The 23,066-nt window shown below is 34.9% G+C and overlaps 2 protein-coding genes and 1 non-coding gene across 4 annotated transcripts in view; 2 read left to right on the top strand and 1 right to left on the bottom strand.

Annotated features, from left to right (window-relative positions):
* The window catches only part of LOC123679914 (obg-like ATPase 1), a 53,570-nt gene extending 36,786 nt beyond the window's left edge, over positions 1 to 16,784 (top strand). Inside the window, exons 8-10 of the mRNA XM_045617477.1 lie at positions 1,267 to 1,413; positions 10,475 to 10,571; positions 16,448 to 16,784. Coding sequence (XP_045473433.1) covers positions 1,267 to 1,413; positions 10,475 to 10,571; positions 16,448 to 16,681 — 478 coding nt within the window. The 3' untranslated portion in view covers positions 16,682 to 16,784. The remainder of the gene's footprint in view (positions 1 to 1,266; positions 1,414 to 10,474; positions 10,572 to 16,447) is intronic.
* LOC123679915 (uronyl 2-sulfotransferase-like) lies at positions 1,330 to 22,498 on the bottom strand. Of its 2 annotated transcripts, XM_045617479.1 has the most exons (6): positions 21,938 to 22,498; positions 19,634 to 19,791; positions 19,459 to 19,581; positions 19,223 to 19,389; positions 19,034 to 19,165; positions 1,330 to 1,445 (listed from the first exon to the last, which is right to left on the bottom strand). In XM_045617479.1, the coding sequence occupies exons 1-5, from the start codon at positions 22,286 to 22,288 to the stop codon at positions 19,038 to 19,040; spliced, it is 927 nt and encodes a 308-aa protein (XP_045473435.1). In that variant the 5' UTR covers positions 22,289 to 22,498; the 3' UTR covers positions 1,330 to 1,445; positions 19,034 to 19,037. The 2 variants fall into 2 exon arrangements, with proteins under 2 accessions (XP_045473435.1, XP_045473434.1); XM_045617478.1 differs by lacking the exon at positions 1,330 to 1,445 and having other exon boundaries at positions 18,964 to 19,165; positions 21,938 to 22,497.
* On the top strand, positions 14,688 to 14,760 carry Trnat-ggu. Its single transcript has one exon. It is a non-coding gene; the product is annotated as a tRNA-Thr (tRNA).
* Positions 22,499 to 23,066: the final 568 nt, after the last annotated feature.

The raw sequence follows: 23,066 nt of genomic DNA, 5'->3' as shown, positions 1-23,066 counted from the left end.
GATGGACAATACTTTGAATCATAAATGTATACCAGTTTTTCACAATAGCCTCGAATTTCGGAAAAAAACGGCGGAAGCAAAGTTGTACGCCTATGTATGAAAAAGAGATTATGCTTGTACTTGTAGGAAATGAAGGAAATACTTCAGCTCGCATTCATTATATTCCGAATAGATCCTTATATGTACTTATGGGGTATGGGCATATGCTTCAAAAATGAGTATTTGATTTGATTATTCATAAAAGTTTCTTCTTACTCTTAATAAAAAGTATATCCTTTAATAATTTTGCTGTTGTCAGTATCAGACTCATTCCTGTTTTCGGACCCAAGTTTCAATAAATTCCTTCGATCACTTTGGTTCTGATGATGATTCAATTATTTCCATGAATATGCAAACTCACCCTGTATCTTTCCAGGAAAGGCAGAAGTTAATTTTCCACAGACAATCCGTACTTACCTAGTCCTTCTCTACCTCTGGTAAGACTATGTACAGTTACTCTCGGACACCCTGTATAGATGCAGAACAAATATGGCAAAGAAAGTATAGGTTTCCAACAAGCTCAAAGATGAATTACAAATTCATCATTTTGTACAATAAATAACTATGAATTTGTAAATTCGATTGAATAAAAAATGTTGAAACATTTTATGTACCCTTGCTGTTTAAGTGTTACTTTGCGGTTAAAGTGATACTTCATCTATTCGGAAGAGTTGCTATAATAACATTTTAACATTAACTATAAAAAAAATATTCAAATAATACCCACGGAAACAATTTACTCAATAATACCATTAGGTAACTAAGCAAGAAAATTAAAATAGCAAACTGGTATGACATGAAAATATGAAACTTTCAAATTTTTTTTTGCTCCTTCCTCACCAATTCATTAAATCGGTTCAAAAATCGAAATAATCCGCCGGAAGAATCAACCCTATTTAGAAGCCGATAATTCAACCCGACAATATACGACAATAGTCCTGCCAACAAACCATCGTCCGTTTTTATCGCACAAAAGACCTTCCCAAACCGTATATTTATCCATTTTTCAGTTTTTTTCACATTGTCCTTAACCCGTAATTACACTTTCTATACACGTATAACGTCATTACGTGCATTAATGACGTCGTTGAACATATGCCGCCAATTTGCGGTGAAAAAGAGAAATTCGTCCAGAAATATCTTTCCATTGTTAACCGACACGAAAAGTCGTGTAGATGGTTCTATGTAGTGTGTTATTTCACGTTGGTTCCCTTCTTCTCTCGGCAGGTTGATGAAGATCAAGGAATGGGTTGACAAGCACGATCCAGGTGCGCTCATCATACCTTTCTCCGGGGCCTTCGAGCACAAGCTGGTGGAGGAGTACGAGGATCCCGAGCTCAGGAAGAAGTTCTTGGAGGACAACAATGTTACCAGGTGAGCAATGTTTGGTGCATATACTCGTATCTCTAAAAAGAGAGAAAATTGTGTGAAACATACTTAATTTCGAGTTTGTCAAAATTATTTTCATCTCTATTTTTCATTTTTCTATTCCTTCAAATACTAGTTGAATTCATATTTAAAGCCGGCATTAGGGGCGGAACAGTGGATCGACCGTTTCAGGCGCTTTTTTTCGAGGGTCGGCAATTCGGCCCATTTTGCTGGTCGCCTTTTCATATTTCATTCTTGATTTTTAAAAACAACATGAAGTTGTTCCGCTCCGCTGTGTTTGTCAACATTCCCTGCATAATAACATATGGCAGCCCAAACAACATAAACAGAATTCCCTATTAGCCTCATTAAAAGAGGTATAAAATCATTATGTATTTCACAAAGACGAACAACAACACTACCTTTGCTTCGAATTATTCGGAAGCCGATGTTTACACATTCAACATGTGGAAAATTCCTACGATTTTGCATTAGTAACTAATTATTGGTAAATGTTTTAAGCGGAACACATATTTGTTATATCAATTATTTTTATGTTTACGATATATATGTATGTTTCCATCATTCTGATTTTTGTGTATGTAGTTGTTCTGTTTTGATGTTTTATTTCAACCAAAATCTTGGAAACACTTGGTGAAATATTATATTTCAATATTCTTCATTCAATAGAATCTATTCTTCTTTTGAACGCGATTGCAAGATTCTTCATCGGAAGAAGGAAATTCTGTATTATTATGAGGGAGGTCATGTTTTTATCGATGCTCTTTCATCAGAGGAGCCAGAAAATCAATTCTGGCGCAAAAATTACTAGCGCCGGCCCTGTTCATATTATTGGATTTTCCCATTGAAAATATGTGTGTTTCCTATTTTCTTCAATGGAAAACAATAATAATATGAAAGTTCATGGAGACTATTTTTAAAGTTGTTTTTTTTTTAAACTTGAAGACTTTGAATAATAATACAAAACATAAATATTGTTGAACGAATTTCAATCTGGTATATAATTTCATATAATTTAATTTTCAAATATGATTTCCGCCATATGACTGATCAATCCAAGGTTTCACTACTACTTTTTCCAATAAATCTGGCCGTATGGCGTCAATGGCTTGAATATTGGCTTCCAATGCGTCAAGAGTTAGTGGTATGTCAGCGCAAAACTAAAGTGATGGTTTCACATAACAACTGAACGAAGTAACAAGTTATTTGACAATTCTGGCACCAGCCTACTACTTAAACAAAAAAATAGAAAGAAGTTCAAATTTGCCTAGCTAGACTCGATATTTTTGTAGAGTGTGATACATTGTTGAATTCGTAATATTTTTCTTGAGCATTCCATAAGGAGAACCAGTATGGGGTCCATAAGAAAAAAGAATTGACTATCGTGTCTCTGAAACAATGGAAAACAGAAAAATTCTGACGACACCAATAGATTCTTCATATGATGGCTACAAACCGAATTTCGTGAAGTTATCTCCAGAAACAAATGAGTGATACAGGAAAAAGGAAAAATCGATTTTTTTCGATATATCTCGGTAACCATTGGATATATTTTGGATCTAACACACCAAACTCATCCCTAACTAATGCAACTTTTTTGTAATTTAAGCCAACCTGTATTTCTAACGGTTTCGATATCCCTGTAATACCCCTCTAAATAGTTCTAATTCTCTATTGATATGTTTCATTTATTTCGAGATTCAACTCATTTTGTGTCTATTGTATAATTGTTATCAATTAATTTATAGGATGTCCCATTTAAAAAATCCAAACTCTCCTCTTTATTTCTAAAACAATAATTCTAATCAAATGATACACCCTGTCCATGCGGTCTTCAAGGATGTAATTGGCGCCAAGGCCACCGCCAGACATTTTGGCTCCCCGGCAAAAAAATTTTGCCGCCCCTGCTTGCCTTATTTATCTGAATTTTCTTCGAAGGAGCCTTTGTCATTCCTCTCAGGCATCATTTCAATTTCATATGAAATCGTCTTCTCGAACTTAGAATCACTTTGTCAAAGGACCCCGCACGTTTAGTATGGGAAATGGCTTTCCGTGAATTTGGCTGAATTTTTGATATGTTGTAGTTCTTGATGAACTGATCAGAAAAGCCCTTAGTCACAAAGCTCAAAAATGGACAGTTTTGGAATATGGAGCTTTGAAAATGGAATTTTTGCAAATTTCGGGGTTTTTGCTCTTCAATCGGGGAGCTCTCATTTCTGGTTTTGATGGAATTTGGATGTTCGGCGGCCAGAACTCGACTGAGAAATGATCTTCCTTGGTTACATTAGGCACCGCCATCGTTAATTTTTTATACACTGCTCCACATTGGCTATGAAATAAGATACAGAATCCAAGATCTTCCATACATCTTTTTCATAATTTTAAAAGTTTTTTGTTTATTATCATTATTGTTATAATTATAATGAATGTTATTCTCATTATTATATTGTTTTTGATTGATCTACTTATTCATTTTGCCAACGATCATATTATTAGATAGTATTCATTTGTATGTGTGAAGTTCAAAAAGTTCATAGAAAAAAAAATTATTTTCAAGAATTCGTGGGTTAATATCGGAAGTTCCATTCATAGTTAGCTTCCAACACTTAGACTTCTATATTCTACCCGTACAGTACTATATTGCATCAAAACTGCAGACATTTTCAGGGATTCGTTTGTCTGTGAGATGCTATCATCAATTTCGAGACATTCTGAGGAAAATGTCTTGGCACCCCATTGTCAGATTATCGAGATTTGTGGGAAACAACTCGCATATCAGATGTAAATGACATCAATAGTGATCACAATTGTTATCCCTGAGGATATATGATTATGATTTTCCCATTTTCCCCCATTACAGCTCGGGATACCTGGTTATGAACATTTCGGCTAACATATTTGATATTATTGGACATCAGATATATGAGGATTCAGTAATTATGGTCTCTCTTAAAAAAATCTCACAATATGTCGGTTCTCGGTCATGTGAATTATTCTGGCGTCATCTTGTGGCATGAAAAGATGTATGGAAGATCTTGGATTTTGTATCTCATTTCATAGCCAATGTGGAGCAGTATATAAAAAATTATCGATGGCGGTGCCTAATATAACCAAGGAAGATCATTTCTCATTCGGGTTCTGGCCGCCGAACATCAAAATTCCATCCCAACCAGAAATGAGAGCTATCCGATTGATGAGCAAAAACCCCGAAAATTGCAAAAATTCCATTTTCAAAGCTCCATATCTCGAAAACTGTCCATTTTTGAGCTTTGTGACTAAGGACTTTTCTGATCAGTTCATCAAGAACTACAACATATCAAAAATTCAGCCAAATTCACGCAAAGCCATTTCCCATACTAAACGTGCGGGGTCCTTTATCGAAGGAAGTTTTGTCGATTTCATCAAAAAACGTCCTGAATTGTTTATAAGTACGTTGCTCTATATGTTCATAGTGAAAAGATAACGTGGGTGCATTTTAGTGCCTATTTGTATTTTCATAACTATAGTTGAGAACGCCTATTTGATTTCAAATAAATTGTCTCCTGGAAATTTTATTATGTTACTACAAAGAAAACATTTTTGTGTCAAAAAGTATGTCTTGTGTTATCGACTGACTTTGCACCCCTAAAATTTGGCGCCCCGGCAAAATGTCCGGTTTGCCGGTCCTAGCGGTGGCCCCGATTGTCACTCAAAAACTTGTTTCTTCAGTGTTTTCCTCATATTTTCACGTGCAGTGTACTCACATTCGTTACATGTCCCACATAAATCGTTAGGTCTCTCGAAAAAAAACCGTCCCATCTGGCGATGCTCCCAAGTCGTCCCGCAACGGGCGCGGTGGCGGTGGACGTTCCGGGACGACAAAACACACTCGGGCGCGGTCGTCGGGCGGGCGGAAGAGGCCCCCGCTTCTTCTGCACTCAGGTACAGACCCCCGGGTCGGTCCGTCGTCGTGAAATTCAAATTAAATTACCCCGTCATTTGACCGCATTAAAAACAGTCGTTGTCTTCTTTATTACGGTTTCTCCGAATGTCGCATTTAATGAAAACAACCGGGGGAACAATGAGGGGGACGGAAAACCGCGCGGTAATCTTCGTATTGTGGGACGGAGGTACCGCTAATTGGGGATGATGGGTTTCTAGGAAGCGCGGTATATAAATATATAAATATAAATACGAGAGACGTTCGGTCTTTTTTGATGCTCGCTGCGTCGTCGGGATTTATTGTTTGCAAATTCCGGTTTTTTTTTTCAACGAATCTTTTTGTCCTAGGTGTGCCAATCACCACTAACATTCACTTTTTTCCTTCACGTGCAATGCGCCTAATGTTTCAATTTTGGAGACATATAGGCTTGTATGCCTCCTATCTTATCCATTTTGTAATAATAATATTAATGATTGTCTGTCAGTAAGTGTGTCTGCAAATCCTTGTAAATCCTGAAACGGTTCCATTGCATTTCTGCTACTGAACCTTTCACTCAATTTGTTGGCCTAACCAGTAAAATAGTAATTTACTTAACAAGTCCGGAAAATAGGACTTTTTTGGACGAATAGCCAAAAATCCAGGACGAGCGTAAGCGAGTCTGCGAGTCCAAAAAACCATTTTCGGGCGTGTTGCGTACAATATTTTTTTCGGTAACCGTGTAGAATAACATATCAATGAGACGACACATTTCTTTTATATACATTTTAATTCTTAATTGACTTAAACAGAACAGAAAATACCACACATATTAGCAGAAACATTCTAATTCTTATTCATATTAATATTCGAGCAATTACTAATATTGAAAGGATTCAATTTGGCAATAACTTCTTTATTAGAGACGTTCAGTCTGTATTGATGCTCGCTGCGTCGGGATTTATTGTTAGCAAACTGCGTTTTTTTTTTTCAACCGAGGTGTTCCAATCACTACCTCAGAGTAATGAACATAGATAAAGGGGGCATACGTCATTTTCAGTAAGCACATTTTGTCCCCAACATGAACTATTAAATTTGACATGAAGCGCGCGGAAATGAAAACATATCAGTGATACGATATTTCACACAATTCACGAGTTTATTCACTAAGAATGCACTTCTTATGTCCCATAGTGAATCAACGTTTCATATTAACTCAAAATATGTTGGAATCAATACCTAAATATATCAGAAATTCAGAAAACAAACTTCAAGCGCGCAAAAAGACGTGAAACAACGGATGACACTAGGAGAGCAAAAGTTGACAAACCTTGGATTTCAGCAGGTAGATACAGAATAGTTATTTATAATACAAGTGCAGAAGGCATTGATATTCTTCCACGAGTTCAAAATTCAAAAACGAGCCACGAAGTGGCGAGTTTTGGAATGAACGAGTGGTAGAATGAGCCTTCTGTACGGGTATTATACATTATTTTCTCTTAATTCATTGCATTTTCATTGTAATTAATGAAATATTTCCATAAATATAATTTAGTGATTTTTGCATTGAAGAATGTTGGTTGGCAGAACTGATTTCTTTAAGGCAAATTGATGAATTGACAGATAAAGCCGTGGCGGAAAGTTCGGAGTACCAACATAGAATAATAAAATATAACCATGAAAACTGTGGAAGAATGAACGGAATAACCACAGAATTAGAGAAAATAAATATTCTGCTCATTATAAATTCGACAATCAGGAAAAATATCGGATTTCAAATATAAAATTAATATATTTAATTCAGTATAATATACATTCACAACGAACATAGGCTCACAACTTCGCTTCCGCCTTTTTTTTCCGAAATTCAAGGCTATATTTTAAAAAACTGGTTATACATTTATGATTCAAAGTATTGTTCATCGCTGGTCACTACTTTCTCCCATCTTTCGAGCGGCGTACGAATCCCGCGTTGAAAAAACTGGTCATCCTTTGGAGCGATCCACGAATCGATCCAATTTTTTACTTCTTCATATGACCGGAAGTGCTGGTCAGCCAGGCCGTGTGCCATTGATCGAAACAAGTGATAGTTCGAGGGAGCAACGTCTGGAGAATACGGCGAGTTGGGTAGGACTTCCTATTTCAACGTTTCCAAGTATGTCCTGACCACTTTCGCAACTTGAGATCGAGTATTGTCATGCTGAAAATCACTTTATCATGTTTCTCGTTGTACTGCGGCCATTTGTCTTTCAATGCTCGGCTCAAACGCATTAATTACATTCGATAATGATCGAATGATTGTTTCAGTCGGTTTGAACAACTCATAATACACTACGTCGAGCTGGTCCCACCAAATACTAATCATGACCTTGGAACCGTAAATTTTCGGTTTGGCCATCGACGTGGAAGCATGTCCAGGATATCCTTATGATTTTCTGCGCTTGGGATTATCGTAATGAACCCATTTTTCGTCTCCAGCCACAATTAATGCAGAAATCCCTTCCGTCTTTGGTTTGTAAGCAGCTGTTCACAAGCAAACAAACGCCGTTCAACATATCTCGTCTTCAACTAATACGGTACCCAATTTCCTTGTTTCTGAATCTTTCCCATGACTTTCAGGCGTTTTGAAATGGTTTGTTGTGCACTCTCAATGATCCTGCCAAGTCTTGTTTGTTTGACACGAGTCTTGATCAAGTAATGCCTCCAATTCTGCATCTTCGAAAACCTTCTCTCTTCCACCGCCATACTGGTTCTCGTCGTCAAAATCACCGTTCTTGAGGCATTGAAACCACTCTCCGCATGTTCTTTCACTAATAGCGGCCTCACCATATGTATTTGAGAGCATTCGATGAGTCTCAGCCTTAGGTTTTTCATATTTAAGAAAAACCTCCCGCAAATGAAGAGAATTTGGCTCGTAAGCTGACATGTTTCATCGAGAATAACTTTATGAAGCAGATATAAATCGACTACTATTGCGATGGCGTTATATTTACGAATATGTAAGCTTATTTTATGACATCTATGATCTATTTATTTCGACTACCACTTTCCGCTACAGCCATCTATTGCAAAACGGCGGAAGCAAAGTAATAGATGGATCAGAGAATGAAAAACGCCTAATGCCTTGCAACTCGAAAAATCCACTGGGGCAGAATGAAAATAACTTTTCAGTTTTTGAAAATGAATGAATATTCGATGAAGCAAACTATTTCGCAACTCTTTAATTAAATAATGTGAAATTCAAAGTTGAAAAGTAAAGTGAAAATTGCAACGTAGTTTGGTGCAACAAGCCATAACATTGCTCAACGCATATTGTTGTATAACTGCGTTATTTTTGTAAATTTGACAAAATGCGAAGTGAAAAGTTGAAAAGAAGTTTGGTATAATATTCCCCAGAGATTGACTTCTTCAACCTTATGATAATAGAATAAAATTATCCACGGAAAGAGCGCATGATTAAGCATCGACGACACGACCATTTTTGCCGAAATTGAATTCGGCTTAGGCGCGTCCTAGACGAGTGTGTTTTGTTGGGACATGATGGCGCTTTCCTAATGATAGGTTCCGAGATCGGATCATTTGATATTTTGAAATTTCTCCCGGTGACTATAGGAGGGTGGTCGATTATTGGTGATTACAGTGTTTAACCGCTATCTGGGTCGTGGCGAGTCCGATTAATCCAGGTTTAGATACCGAGACAACGAGCCATTGTCTCGAGGTCCCCTCCAAGAATTCGACGTTGAAATGTGGAATTGGGAATTTTAGAAAATCGATTATAGGTTGGAATTGAGTTCCGTACTTTTCGATGAGGTTTCTGAGAGAAGATACCGGTGTCCCAAGTAATCGTATACAGGCAATATCTAGCTTATTTGACAAGATAATAAAAAAATGAAAAAATTTCTTTATATTACACCGAAGAACCATCCCAATGATGTATTGAAAAGGTTCGTACATTTGACAGCCTTGTGGTAGCTACCCCTCACTTTTCATTTTCAAATGGCACCCCCTGTATACCATTGTCAGTGGAAATTGCCTGTCATTCTATTTGGAATACAACGATAGCACATACTTTTTTCATTAATAACAACAAAAATATTAACATTTTGTGAAGTATGAATTGCAACCAAAATACATACCTACTTTGCAATTCAAAAAAACGAAAAAACATTTGAAGCAAGTTTTTTGTAATATAAAAAACATCGGTTTTTCAAAACGAAACATTTATCTACTTCTCATATGTGAATTTTGTATAAACATAGGTGAAGGCATTTCATTTTTATAAGGATAATTAAATAACGTAAAAAAAGTTACAAAAAAATTAATGTTTTTGTTGTTAATACTGAAAAAAAAAGTATGTGCTATTATTTATGGTTCAGATAACGCGATCAGCGCGTTATTTCGCATATAGCTTGAAATTGTTATTTTATACTTACCTGCAAATCCTCAACTCAGAAGTATCAGGTGCCAAAATTTTTTTTCGATATTCGTCTTGAAATTTCCATGGTTCTAATGACGCTATAAATATAAGGTTTTGCACGAAGCTGAAATGATTATTTTTTATTTCATTTGGTTTCGATAGATTTTTCTCATTATTATGCCAAAATATTTTCTGTAGGCAAATTTTGGTAATAACATTTTTTTCACCTTTCAACTTGAGTAATCTATAACTACGAGAATGAAGCTGAAATGGCACTTCCCTGACCAGTTCAAATCATAAACTTCAAGCCATGGGCGTCCGTAGGGGGGCCATGCCCCCCCCTGAGATTTTGATTGCCTCATTTTTCAGCACAACACCCACAATATAACTTTTTCAATCCAAAGGACAAGGAAAAAAGAAAAGTAATGGATTCACAACAATTTTGCGGTTTTCAATGACAATCATGGAGGCCTTATCGTTTTTTAATAATTTTCATTTTGCCCCCCCTGAGAAAATTTCTGCGGGCGCCCATGCTTCAAGCTAGACTTAAAAAATTTCTATTCGGGTATCTTTGACTATACATGTTATGTTTTCTATTTCATGATCTTGTGTTATATAGTTTGAAATTATTTCGAAAACTATTTCCTTTTGATAAAAATGCAACTATTATCAATCTTCCTGTTTATTTGTATATATGTATAATGAAATTAATAACTAATCAAATCTTTCAGCGCTTTAGATAAGATCGTAGTCAACGGTTATAAAGCACTTCAGTTGGAATACTTCTTCACTGCTGGCCATGACGAGGTGAAAGCTTGGACGATACAAGTAAGTTTAATATTTCTAACTATGACGCCAAAAAATACCGGAAATTAATCTTTGATACACAATACATATATGTATTATTCTTTTATTTCTTAAATCGACTGAAAATTGGTGGTATTTTAAGTTTTGGAAAAGAAAATAGTCGTCTGGAGCTATATCAGGGGAATATGAAGATTGTTCAATATTATTTGTTAACCTTTTGACAAAGAATTCATTCAACTTCGTTCTACACTGAACTTCTAGAAATTCCATGGACAAAGTAAAATTAAAAGCAGATCTCAGTCAATATTTTATATACTATGTATATCATACTTTGTTCGAATATTTGGATCAATGTGGAAATAACATTTTTAATTTATTGTGTTCATTTTATTACAAAGAGTTCGTTCTTGATAAGAACTCACTAAATCACAATATATCTGACTTACCTAAAATTTTGCATGAAAAAAAAACACAAAACGAGAAAATAGAAATGAAGGGGATGAAGATAAAAAAGTACAGATAAAACCGTATAAATACAGAGATACAAAAATGACAGCTAAATCGAAATTTCAACAAATTCATCTATAATTGTCAGGTAACTAGGTACATCTCAGAATAATAAACAGAGATAATGGGAGTATATGTCAACATGAACTATCCAATTTGATATGAAGCGCGCGGAAATGAAAACATATCAGTGATACGATATTTCACTCAATTCGCGAGTTTCTCCACAAAGAACGCACTTCTTATGTCTCATAATGAATCAAACTTTCAAATTAACTCAAAATGTGACATATAAAGGGTGTTTTTTTTAGAGCTATAGAACTTTAAATTGCAATAAAACAACGATGGATTATTCGATTGACATGAATTTTATTTATCCGCAAGATAATCTTGTGGCATTACATTTTGAATATGATTTCTGGCATATGACCGCCACGGCTGGCTCGGATGTAGTCCAATCTGGACGTCCAATTTTCGATGACTTTTTCCAACATTTGTGGCCCTATATCGGCAATAACACGGCGAATGTTGTCTTCCAAATGGTCAAGGGTTTGTGGCTTATCCGCATAGAGCAATGACTTTACATAGCCCCACAGAAAATAGTCTAGAGGTGTTAAATCACAAGATCTTGGAGGCCAATTCACAGGTCCAAAACGTGAAATTAGGCGGTCACCAAACGTGTCTTTCAATAAATCGATTGTGGGACGAGCTGTGTGACATGTTGCGCCGTCTAGTTAGAATCACAGCTCCTGGATATCATGGTTGTTCAATTCAGGAATGAAAAAGTTAGTAATCATGGCTCTATACGGATCACCATTGACTGTAACGTTCTGGCCATCATCGTTTTTGAAGAAGTACGGACCAATGATTCCACCAGCCCATAAAGCGCACCAAACATAGTCAGTTTTTCTGGATGTAACGGTGTTTCGACATACACTTGAGGATTAGCTTCACCCCAAATGCGGCAGAATTGTTTGTTGACGTAGCCATTCAACCAGAAGTGCGCTTCATCGCTATGGACGTAGTACGCGATACGTATTCCGCACAGAACGATTATTTTCGAAATAAAATTGCACTATTTGCAAGCGTTGTTCAGGCGAGAGTCTATTCATGATGAATTGCCAAACCAAACTGAGAATAAATCACTTGGCAGCTGTTAAATCGGTCGCCATCTTCAACAGTAATGCCAACTTATAGTTATATACCTCGAAAAAAAACACCCGTTAGTAGCCACTGTCGTGGTTGGAGAAGAAGAAGAAGTAACTCAAAATGTATTGATATAAATACCTAAATAAACAGAAATTCAGAAAATAAACTTCAAGCGCGCCAAACGACGTGAAACAACCGATGACACTAGGAGAGCAAAAGTTGGCAAACCTTGGATTTCAGCAGGTAGATACAGAATATAATAAATATACTGCTTATTATGAATTCGACAATTAGGAATTAGGTATTCCAAATATTCAATTTTGCATATTCAATATAATATACATTCATGAATATATAGTAAAATTGTGAATTTGAAAATATATCACATACCATCTTCTGTGAAATCACTGGACTTACGTAAATTCAAACTTGAAGTAAAGGAAATTTTGTTGAAAAAATGTTATTATTCAGTTGGGGAATATTGTGTTGATATTTTGTCTTAGATTTAAGCTTCTATGTAATTTTTTTTTCATGTTGACTTATCCTATATACCTTTTGTATGGTGTCTTAATGGATGAATAAACTTATTATTATTATTATTATTATTATATCGCAATCCTACAGCGTAATCTTACCACGTTGGGGACATATACTCCCTCTATCTGTGTTTATCACTTTATGAACTACATTCACTTCAAAACTAGGCATTTTATTATCAAAATTATGTTTTACAGCAACAAAATATTCTGCTTCTATTCCGATACAAAACACAAACACCGGAGAATACGTTAATGTACACTAAACCCAGAAAAAATACACCACAAAATTTCTCGAAAAAAATTCCAACCCATCGCCGACTTGATAATACGCGATTTTCCCGATCGCAACGCGGGGCACGTAGCTTTCCCTCGGAATTTTCCGCGTCCGCGTTTTTCCACCACGGGTCTGCAAAGAGAGGGGCATTCTCATGCAAATTGGCGGCGGTAAAATTTCTCCCTAATTTATTTCAGTTTACGTTTCGACGTCGCTAACGTCGGAAAATGGGACCTTTCATCTCCGATTTGCATAAAGGACACAGACGTCTCGGAATCGTCCCAGTCGAAAATTATCGTTGTTACTCGTCCTGCGACGCTACACAAGGGGAGGATCGTGGAGATCCTAGGGGAAACCGGAGATGTCGCGTAACTTAAGCGTTTTGAAAAAAATCGAGAAAGCCACTCTGCCTCTCGAGAAAGATGCGTATGCATTAGCGCAGCTAGGGCGGCTTTGGGGCTGGAGACACCCCTGTCCCCAAAAATACATACCATACCATCAATTCAGAGGAAATTCGTTTATTATTTATAGCCCATCATAATTTATTACTTCGATATAGGAATAATTTCGATAAAATTCGAATTTTGTTGCCACCAGGTAAGTAGTAGGTTCAGTATTTCAAAGAAATATTATTATTTCTTTAATCACGATGATTCGATGATAACTGACGGTATTATTTTCTTTCTAATTTCAACATTCCTCAAACCTTGCGAATTATATTAAAACGGGTGTTTTTTTTTTCGAGGTATATAACTTTAAGTTGGCATTACTGTTCAAGATGGCTTCCGATTTAACAGCTGTCAAGTGATTTATTCTCAGTTTGGTTTGGCAATTCATCATGAATAGACTAACGCCTGAACAACGCTTGCCAATAGTGCAATTTCATTTCGAAAATAAAGGTTCTGTGCGGAATACGTATTGCGCACTACGTCCATTTTATTTTGTTCAGCGATGAAGCGCACTTCTGGTTGAATGGCTACGTCAACAAACAAAACTGCCGCATTTGGAATGAAGCTAATCCTCAAGTGTATGTCGAAACACCCTTACATCCAGAAAAACTGACTGTTTGGTGCGCTTTATGGGCTGGTGGAATCATTGGTCCGTACTTCTTCAAAAACGATGATGGCCAGAACGTTACAGTCAATGGTGATCGGTATAGAGCCATGATTATTAACTTTTTCATTCCTGAATTGAACAACCATGATGTCCAGGAGCTGTGGTTCCTACAAGTCGGCGCAACATGTCACACAGCTCGTGCCACAATCGATTTATTGAAAGACACGTTTGGTGACCGCCTAATTTCACGTTTTGGACCTGTGAATTGGCCTCCAAGATCTTGTGATTTAACACCGCTAGACTACTTTCTGTGGGGTTATGTAAAGTCATTGGTCTATGCGGATAAGCCACAAACCCTTGACCATTTGGAAGACAACATTCGCCGTGTTATTGCCGACTACATCCGAGCCAGCCGTGGCGGTCATATGACATATTTTGAAATGTAATGCCACAAGATTATCTTGCGGATAAATAAAATTCATGTCAATCGAATAATCCATCGTTGTTTTATTGCAATTTAAAGTTCTATAGCTCTAAAAAAACACCCTTCATATAGTTCGTAAGGCATATTAAGTGAGATTAGTGGTTCCTCATTGCATAGAATCTTCAGCTTCCTTGGTGGCTTAGTGGATTGAGCGTCGAACTGGTTATTCGGAGGTTGCGGGTTCGAATCCCGCTCGAGGAGGACCTTTTTTCAGAATTGAAAAATTGTATGAATGCCGTGAAATTAATTTCATTATTATTTCTTCTCATCAAATATCATAGTTGAACACTTCCTCCAAAAATACTTCCTAAAGCCGACGAAGTTGCCGACGGATGCTGGAATTGCTCGTTCTTAAAAAATATGCAATCATGCTACTCGAAAAATGGCAATAGCAATATCTGGCTTCAAAATTTCCGATTGAGTAACAGATTGCTCAATCATCATTCACTTGTTTGATTGATCGGAGTAATAACTCTTCGAATTATTAAAAAAAACTATATGAAATGGAATTAGAAATAACGCGAAATAATCCTTGAATGTGATTTCAAGATGTGGAATTCGAGATTGAGTTGAGATTGTATTGGATAGCCTAGGAACTTCTGATTGTAAACTGAATATTTAAAATTACTTATTTTTATTAATTTTAGTATTTACTTCGACCTTCAGTTCATTTTGAAAATCACGCTACTGGGCAACGGTCACTTTTGAAGCTGTTATCTTTTAACATTTGACAAGTAAAAACTAGGCCATTACGAAAAATGGAACAATACACGCTTAAACGACGGATTGAAATAGTTAACATTCACTACAAAAATGGTGAAAGTTTTGCAGTAAGAGTTCGCAAAACTAAAGCACATTTGGGTCATCTTGAAGAACCTTCTCGGTCAGCAAAAGTAAAACTAGTGAAAAAATTTTGAGATTTTGGGAGAAGTTAGTGATTTGAAGAATCAAAAAACAAACGAGTCTCTTACCTTTACTCTGTATGAAATTTTCATTGTATACAACTTTTGACAACTTTTTTAATACATATAATAATGGTCGCCCCTCAATACCCTGTGTACCTCAAAAACTGGTCATAGCAGTAGACATAATACATAATAGTGTACTCGAACTAAGAGTTATGACAAAAAATTGGACAATTCCTCGGACGATTTTTTCAATTACAGGGTGAATTATTAACTAAACGAATTTCATTTCAAATAAAGTTTATCTAACAATAATTTCCATTAAAAACCAGTCTAAATTTCTTACCTTGTTGGTAAGCGATATTTGTCACACATAAGAGTTTCATTCAAGATATTTTCCTACGGAAATGTTATTTCAAAGAAATGCCTTCCAACTTCGACAACCTGTATCTCGAATACTAGTTAAGTTGGACCCATAGAATTTCTTGTTCAAGAAGTCATATTCTACAAAATACGAAAAATTCAGAAAAATATACCGGTAACAATTTTTCCATTAGTCTGATGCCTGTTCCTTTCAGTGTTTTGTCTATTGGCAAAACAAAATTTCATATGGCTTCCTGAACCTATACTGAAATTTTCAAGTCTCTAGCACATTTTTTATTACGATCTTGAACTTTTTACCACCAAATCGAACACATTCACTTAAAACCACTTTCGGCTAAAAAGTCGAAAATCACAAATATTTTACAGAATAATAGGTCATTATTTCCCTGAAACAAGAACGAAAATATTGTGAAAAAAAAATTCCATCTTGTAAATTCAACTCTTAATAAGCTAGGAATATGATTTTTGGATTAAATTTACTGCGAATCTAATGCTACAATATAATTATTCGTTTTTCTATCGCTCAACATTGGTGTATTCCGCTTCATTAGGTTTAACCAGAGACATCTAGCTTATACTAATCGAAACTCCTATTACAGAAAGGTACGAAGGCGCCACAAGCTGCAGGTCGCATCCATACCGACTTCGAGAAAGGTTTCATCATGGCAGAAGTCATGAAGTTCCAAGACTTCAAGGAAGAGGGCTCTGAATCTGCTTGTAAGGGAGCAGGGAAGTACAGACAGCAAGGAAGAAACTACGTGGTGGAAGATGGAGATATAATTTTCTTCAAATTCAACGCTGGAGCAGGTCTTAAAGATGCGAAGAAGAAATGATAAACTCTACTCATACAAAACTTGACTAACACTGCTTCATGTTTTGCTTGATGATTTTCATTATCGACTTAATGTAAGGAATAAATTATGACTTGGTTTAAAAGGGTTTTTTTATTATTTCGAAGAATGGTTTCAATTTTAGGATCTTTTCCTTGATGCAAGAATAAAAGTAATTTAAGTCTATACGCAGGTGGATTATAGTCGTTACTTCCACAGAGACATTGGCGTAACTAGAGTTGACTCATGGGGGGTTACCCCCACTTTGAAAAATAAAATGTTTTTTTTTTTTATTTTTACTTACAATATTTTTTCACTTCTTCTAATCAATTGGGGGGTGTTATTCCCCAAAAACCCCTCTCCTCGTTACGCCTTTGTACAGAGATGATTCTTGTTCAATTTTTTCAAATCTATACTAATGAAATACATTAAACCTATTCGATTATTCAACTACTCAATAGCATTCTAGCTATTATGAATTATTCTCTAAAGAAAGTATTTTGATCATGTACCTTTATAATTTATAATCAAAGTTGTATTTGGTTACGTACCATTAGTAACTACAGATCTCCTGGGCTGATTTTTAAAATCTTTGGTTTATCTAGTTCTCAAATAGCAGAATAAATACCAAAACATCGAAAATATCAAGAAAAAAAGAACAATATAAAAATAATGCGATAATAGAGGATGTTTGAACAGTTCCGGAAATTCTGGCAGTTTCAGAGACCAGAAAAATTTCCATCAACTTGACTGACCTCTACCAGTAGACGTCAGGACAGGTAATTTTTCAAATGTTATGTCAAGATGAAGAATATATGATTGAACGAGATGGCATTACAAGTGGACCAAAAAGGTTCTACTGCATTCTAAATGCAGTTATTCAAAATGTCAATTACTACCTAGAGGAACTATTGCTATTTTCATCATTGAAATGTGGCAATAGATTAACTGTCATTTAATAATTCGATTCAAATAAATTGCCATCAAGTAAAGACAGAGTTAATCCAATGAAATGCTGCGGTTCCTTCATTCAAAAAGAAGAAAAAAGTATTCACTGTGAGATTGAGGTGTCAAATGAAAATTAACATAAATTTGTTCAAATATGCAAATTTAATAATGGAAGTCAATTGAAATCGAATTTAGAATGATTGCTCTTGGTATTTTCGAAATCAATTATTATTACACTAAAACAAAATCATAATTTCTGGCGGATCCACTAATAGTTGATTAATTCAAAGAGAAATAGCTTTCCTACAAGAATATTTGCAAATATAGAATGTTCCTAAATTGGAGTTACCAAGTAAAATGAAATATTCCTTGGATAATTTTAAGAAAAACAGAATGTTTCTTGTAGTCCTACTTTCGATTATGCCAGTTTATAGAATCTTTATGAATCTTCGCTAGATATTGGGTAAATAAGGACCAAAACTTATAATTAATGTATTCATCACAGCTTACTAACTGGATCTCTAATAATAGTTTGGATTTGCCTGAGGATTACTAGAGATGTTTAAATTTTTCCTCTTAAAATTGGTAGCAGATACGACAAAACTACAAGAAACCAAAAGGTGTAATACTGCATCAAAGATTTTTTCACATTTTTCTTAACTACCAGTGGCCCACCAAAAAAAAAGGTTCTGGAGGAAAGAATAAGCGGACACTGTTCCAGAGAAAATATCACCCTATAGATTTGCATTCAAAATTACACGATGAAAACTTTAAATTGGAATATCTTTGCCGAATTTAAGTTGAATATATTTTGTGAAGGAAGAATATGTGAGAAAAAACATGGGAAAAATCAATCTTTAACACCCTGTATTTCGAAAACAATGTTTTTGGAGGCGATGTTTAAAGAAGTTTTTTTATTAAAATGATCCGAGGAATATCTCATTTTTGTTTGTAGTTGGGAATACTAAATATTGCTCTGGTGAAAATTTCGAAAAATACTGCATTGTTCAATTAAATAATATAATGGAGTGATAGCAGATGTGTGAAGAAGGTGGTAAATATTTGTGCTGAATTCGAATCACTATTTCACTACTTCTTCTGTCTTAGCGGAAGGATGTTCAAGAAAAGCTCAAACACTAATAATGCTAATGAGATCAATTGTTTCGTTCTAAGCAGCCAATTCGAACTTCGTTGAGGATCGTAAAAATTCTTCATCATTGTTAAGTAATACCTCACCCATGTCTTGCATATCATGAATAATTCACCATGAGAAAATGAATGCATGTGTTAAATAAATCCTGAATGTGCGATGATTTGGAACAATTGATTCATTGGAATAATAAAAAAATGTGGTAACTTTATTTACATTATAAAATAATCAGTCTTACAATAAAAGTTAATACAAACCAGGTCATCTGCTGATTTGTTGCGTCAACCGTTTCTTTATCCACTCGTAGAATTCGTATTCGGTTTTCAACACGCTTTTGAGTAGGTCTTTCTTGATAGGGTCCATTTGTAAGCCATGTTTTGGAAGGACCACTACAAGAACAATAATCATTTGAAAGAAATGTCGTGAAAATTGATTATATCTCCAACCTGATAGTTTTTCCTCGAAAATTTGTATTGCACCTTTAAAAAAGTAGGGAAGTTTATTTTCCAAGGCAGATATTGTCATATTTAAGTCTTCAAGTATACCAACTACTGGATAAAATTTTTCTACATTCCTTTTCGCCATTTGCAATGCCCATTCACTGTTTCCACTCCTGGAAAAATACATCGATTTGAATTTTTCTCAGTCATCACTCATATCATCTACACGAATAATACCTCACCTGCATCTTTCATCTTGACCACAAAAATATGGGATGTTGAATTCATAAATTTCATCACCTATCATACATTTCCTTTGCATATGGATGCATTTCAGCAAGCTACTTTCCCTACCTTCAATTGATCTGGAAATATATTTAATTGAATATTTGTTTTTTAGCTAATTTAATTAAGAACCTTGAAGACAGCTTCTCTATTGGGTCTCTGATAATATTGACGTAGGTTGGAGATTGCCGATCATATCTGGTGAAATTGATGAAATATACACTCTTGTCGAAACTTAAAGGAATGGCTTCATTTCTCAACCTTTCATACATACTGGCGATAATATCATCCTGAAAAAAAAATTGTTCATATAGAAGGTTTGCATGTTAGAAGAATTTTCGGAGTTTTTGCCGAGTTATTTTTATTTTACCCTAAAATTGTGCTCATTTGTACATTGATTGAAATAAATACACAAACAAGTGGATCAACAATTAGGGCTAAATATTGAAATAAGTAATATATACATATGTATTATGATTGTATGTGATCATTGTGATCTATAATTTTTGTGTTTGCTGTTATGCTACTGAACACAATTTTTCTGATATAAAATCATAATCGTTTTAAAAATTTCATCCCCATTTTAGAATTGATTCGAACACCTCGATAAACACTTCACAGCGTTAACTGTATTCGTTATATTCAGACACAGCTATTCATATTCGCCTGATTATAGTGAAAAAATAGAGGAATGCACTGATTTAAGTCAGTGACTTGAGTCAATGCATTGACACCAATGGGTGCCAAAGGCTGATTATTTCATGCACCTTTTGCATCATATGAGATGTGATTTATTATGATGTCATTGTTGCCGGTTAGTTTGTCTAGATGAGGTGTTTCTATGATGCGGTGCTCCTGAAATTCGGCAAAAACATTCGAAACATTATTTTGCATATTCCAACCCAATTTCAACCCAATAGTATTGGTTATTAGGAAAATATTGGCCAATTTTTTTCAATATTCTGCATGGATTTTCTATGGTTCCGATCACGTGATCAACATGAAATTTTGGGCGAAGTTGAAATTGTTATTTTGTATCTTCACGAAAAATCTGGACTCGGTTGCATCCTGTTATCACTCTGAAATATTGAGTAATTTTTTCCGGATATACTTCTTGAATTTTCGCTGGTTCTGATGATGAGAATAACATAAAATTGTAAACGAGTTGAATTTGTTATATGTACAATTCATTCTGAGTCGAATCCGTAAAATCTAAAGTTAAAAATTTTAAGTTTCTCTCTAAGGTTTTCCGCTCGAGAGTTATGGTATTTATGGACGGACAGAATTAAATTGATCAAGAATTCGTCAAAAGTTAGTCGAAATTCGTTCTTCAATTTTCAGAAATTATTATCGGCTCAAAATTCAAAAAAATACAGACATCGTGAAAAAATAATGATAAATACCTATAGCACTTATTTCGGCAAGCGAGCACTCAAATATGACTTGCTTACACAAGCCCTCATTCTTCATCGAGTACCTGATCCATGAGTCTTCTTCAAAAATTGAATTTAAAAAAAAAATTCCACAAAAACTGTACAATAGCAATGGTACGATACAATACAAAATACGATTTCTAAATGAACATCCAAGCTAATATAAAGATTTTGGTATGAAGTATATAATATCTCATTGTGCCATTTCAATATCCTCTCAACGTTTAACATTGCAAAATTTTTTCTTTGGCATGTCTGAATCAAGACCCAAATTATAGGATATAGATAAAATCGATTGAGCAGTGAATGTCTACAGCAATCGATTCTAAAGATTCTCATCAAGGACGTAAAAAATCGAACAAGCATAGTGATTTAACCGGATTTGGATCATCTTATGAAATAGTGAGATTTCTTTTCGATATCTCAAGTGAAACTTATTGGTACGTTTTATTCATTTTCTCTAGCGAAACTGGTAGGTATACCTATATATTTTCGTTTGTTTGAGCTTCTTAAACTTGATAGAAATTTTTTTATATATCAACAATACAAGGAAATGATGCCAATCCGAAATCAAACTTGAGGTCAACGACTATGATAAAAATAAATAATATTGAGTGCTGATTGTATAGAAAATTTGTCTGGTATAAAAAACATCTCCCTAATCACAATAACACAAAACACAATGTCTGATAGCGAATAAGAGTTCAATCAAAATAGTTCATAACATTCAGATTAACAATTCAATGCTATACATCTGTGTATGACTCGTATTATGTTTATTTATCATATATACATTGATAAATGCGAACAGAATGAACATTTTGCATCTCTTGTAGTCTCCTCTCCCTTGAGAATATTACTATAAGTAAATTAAGATAAACGCTATTTCAGTTGAAGAAATATTGGTGTCTACTTAATTAAAAAAAATATTTGGGAAAAATTTACTTATCATGATACCTATATGATGAACCAATTTGAGTGATGCTAAAAATTAGTCACTTACTTGATCCACCTCAGAAACAACCTGTGGTCCTCTTCTCATCCTGACATGCCTATAGTTGTTAAACCCTTGCAATTTCTGCAATAAAAACACCAGAAACTCCCCACCACAATTCGGCACTTGATTCAAAAACAGAAAATAACCGTTGATCTCGTCCATTTTTTCTCGCTCTGCCATTGACTTTGTGACCATCCTCTGACTAGCGGCAGTATACGATTCCTCTAAATCCATAATCATTACTTCCGATCCATAATCACCCATGTCTTCACTGGTATTTAAGAAAAATATAAACACGATAATAGTCAGAAGGGTAGAATAGTAAAGTACACATCTCACTTTGAAGTACATATTCATTTTGGAGTTGATTTTATTGATGTCTTCTTATAGATGGGAAAAAAGTGAACAAAGGTTGAAATTAATGCTTGTTGTGTTGTATCATCTTCGTTGAAGGTGAAAGGTGCTTCGGATCTCACCAGACAACGCAGACAGACTTAGGTCAAACTACAAAATACCTCACCTACTTAACTTTCATGTTGTTCAAATTGGAGGGAGCTGCAATGAAAGTTTGAAGATCTGTGTGCTTGGAATTGTATCTAATTGGCCTGCAAACTACTCAGAAAACAAGCCATATATAATGAGAGTTTAATTTTCCATTAATTAAGTGAATAATTACCGTACGCAGTTTGTATAAAAATTGAAAACAGTAAAAGAAATCTATTGAATTCTCATATTTCCTTCCTACTCATTATTATCATTGATCAAAATAGCTACAACTCGAATTAAGTATCAATCGAGATATTAATAAAAGAGAATGAAGTAGTTAAAAGAAAATCACAATTGTGTTAAAATAAAAACATTTCGATTATTTCAAAAAATATATCATTTATAGACGTGAACGATACATCCCTATCAGAAACAGCGAAAATAAAAAACCACACGTTTTTGAAATATACAATCATTTTGTTGCATGAAGAATGCAATCAAATATTCTTTGAAAGGGCCCTTATTCAATAGAACTGGTTAGTTCTGAGCATTACAGTGTCTTGCTATAATCTGAGACCATATAACACTCAGTTGCAGGAAAGTTAATTAAAATTTAAATCCGTCATTAACATTTTACACCTCCAGTAGG

The sequence above is a fragment of the Harmonia axyridis genome, chromosome 5, assembly GCF_914767665.1.
Source record: "Harmonia axyridis chromosome 5, icHarAxyr1.1, whole genome shotgun sequence".
In the NCBI taxonomy this organism is placed as follows: domain Eukaryota; kingdom Metazoa; phylum Arthropoda; class Insecta; order Coleoptera; family Coccinellidae; genus Harmonia; species Harmonia axyridis.
The sequence above is the reverse complement of the archived record's forward strand: the minus strand, read 5'-3'. Positions and strand labels throughout refer to the sequence as shown.

Excerpts from the sequence above, each read along its gene's own strand:
- LOC123679915 (XM_045617479.1), bottom strand. The coding sequence starts at position 22,288 with ATGAATATGTACTTCAAAGTGAGATGTGTACTTTACTATTCTACCCTT. Across the intron at positions 19,390-19,458 it reads GGTCAAGATGAAAGATGCAG|GAGTGGAAACAGTGAATGGG; the intron begins GTGAGGTATTAT and ends GTATTTTTCCAG. Across the intron at positions 19,166-19,222 it reads TTTCGAGGAAAAACTATCAG|TGGTCCTTCCAAAACATGGC; the intron begins GTTGGAGATATA and ends TTGTTCTTGTAG.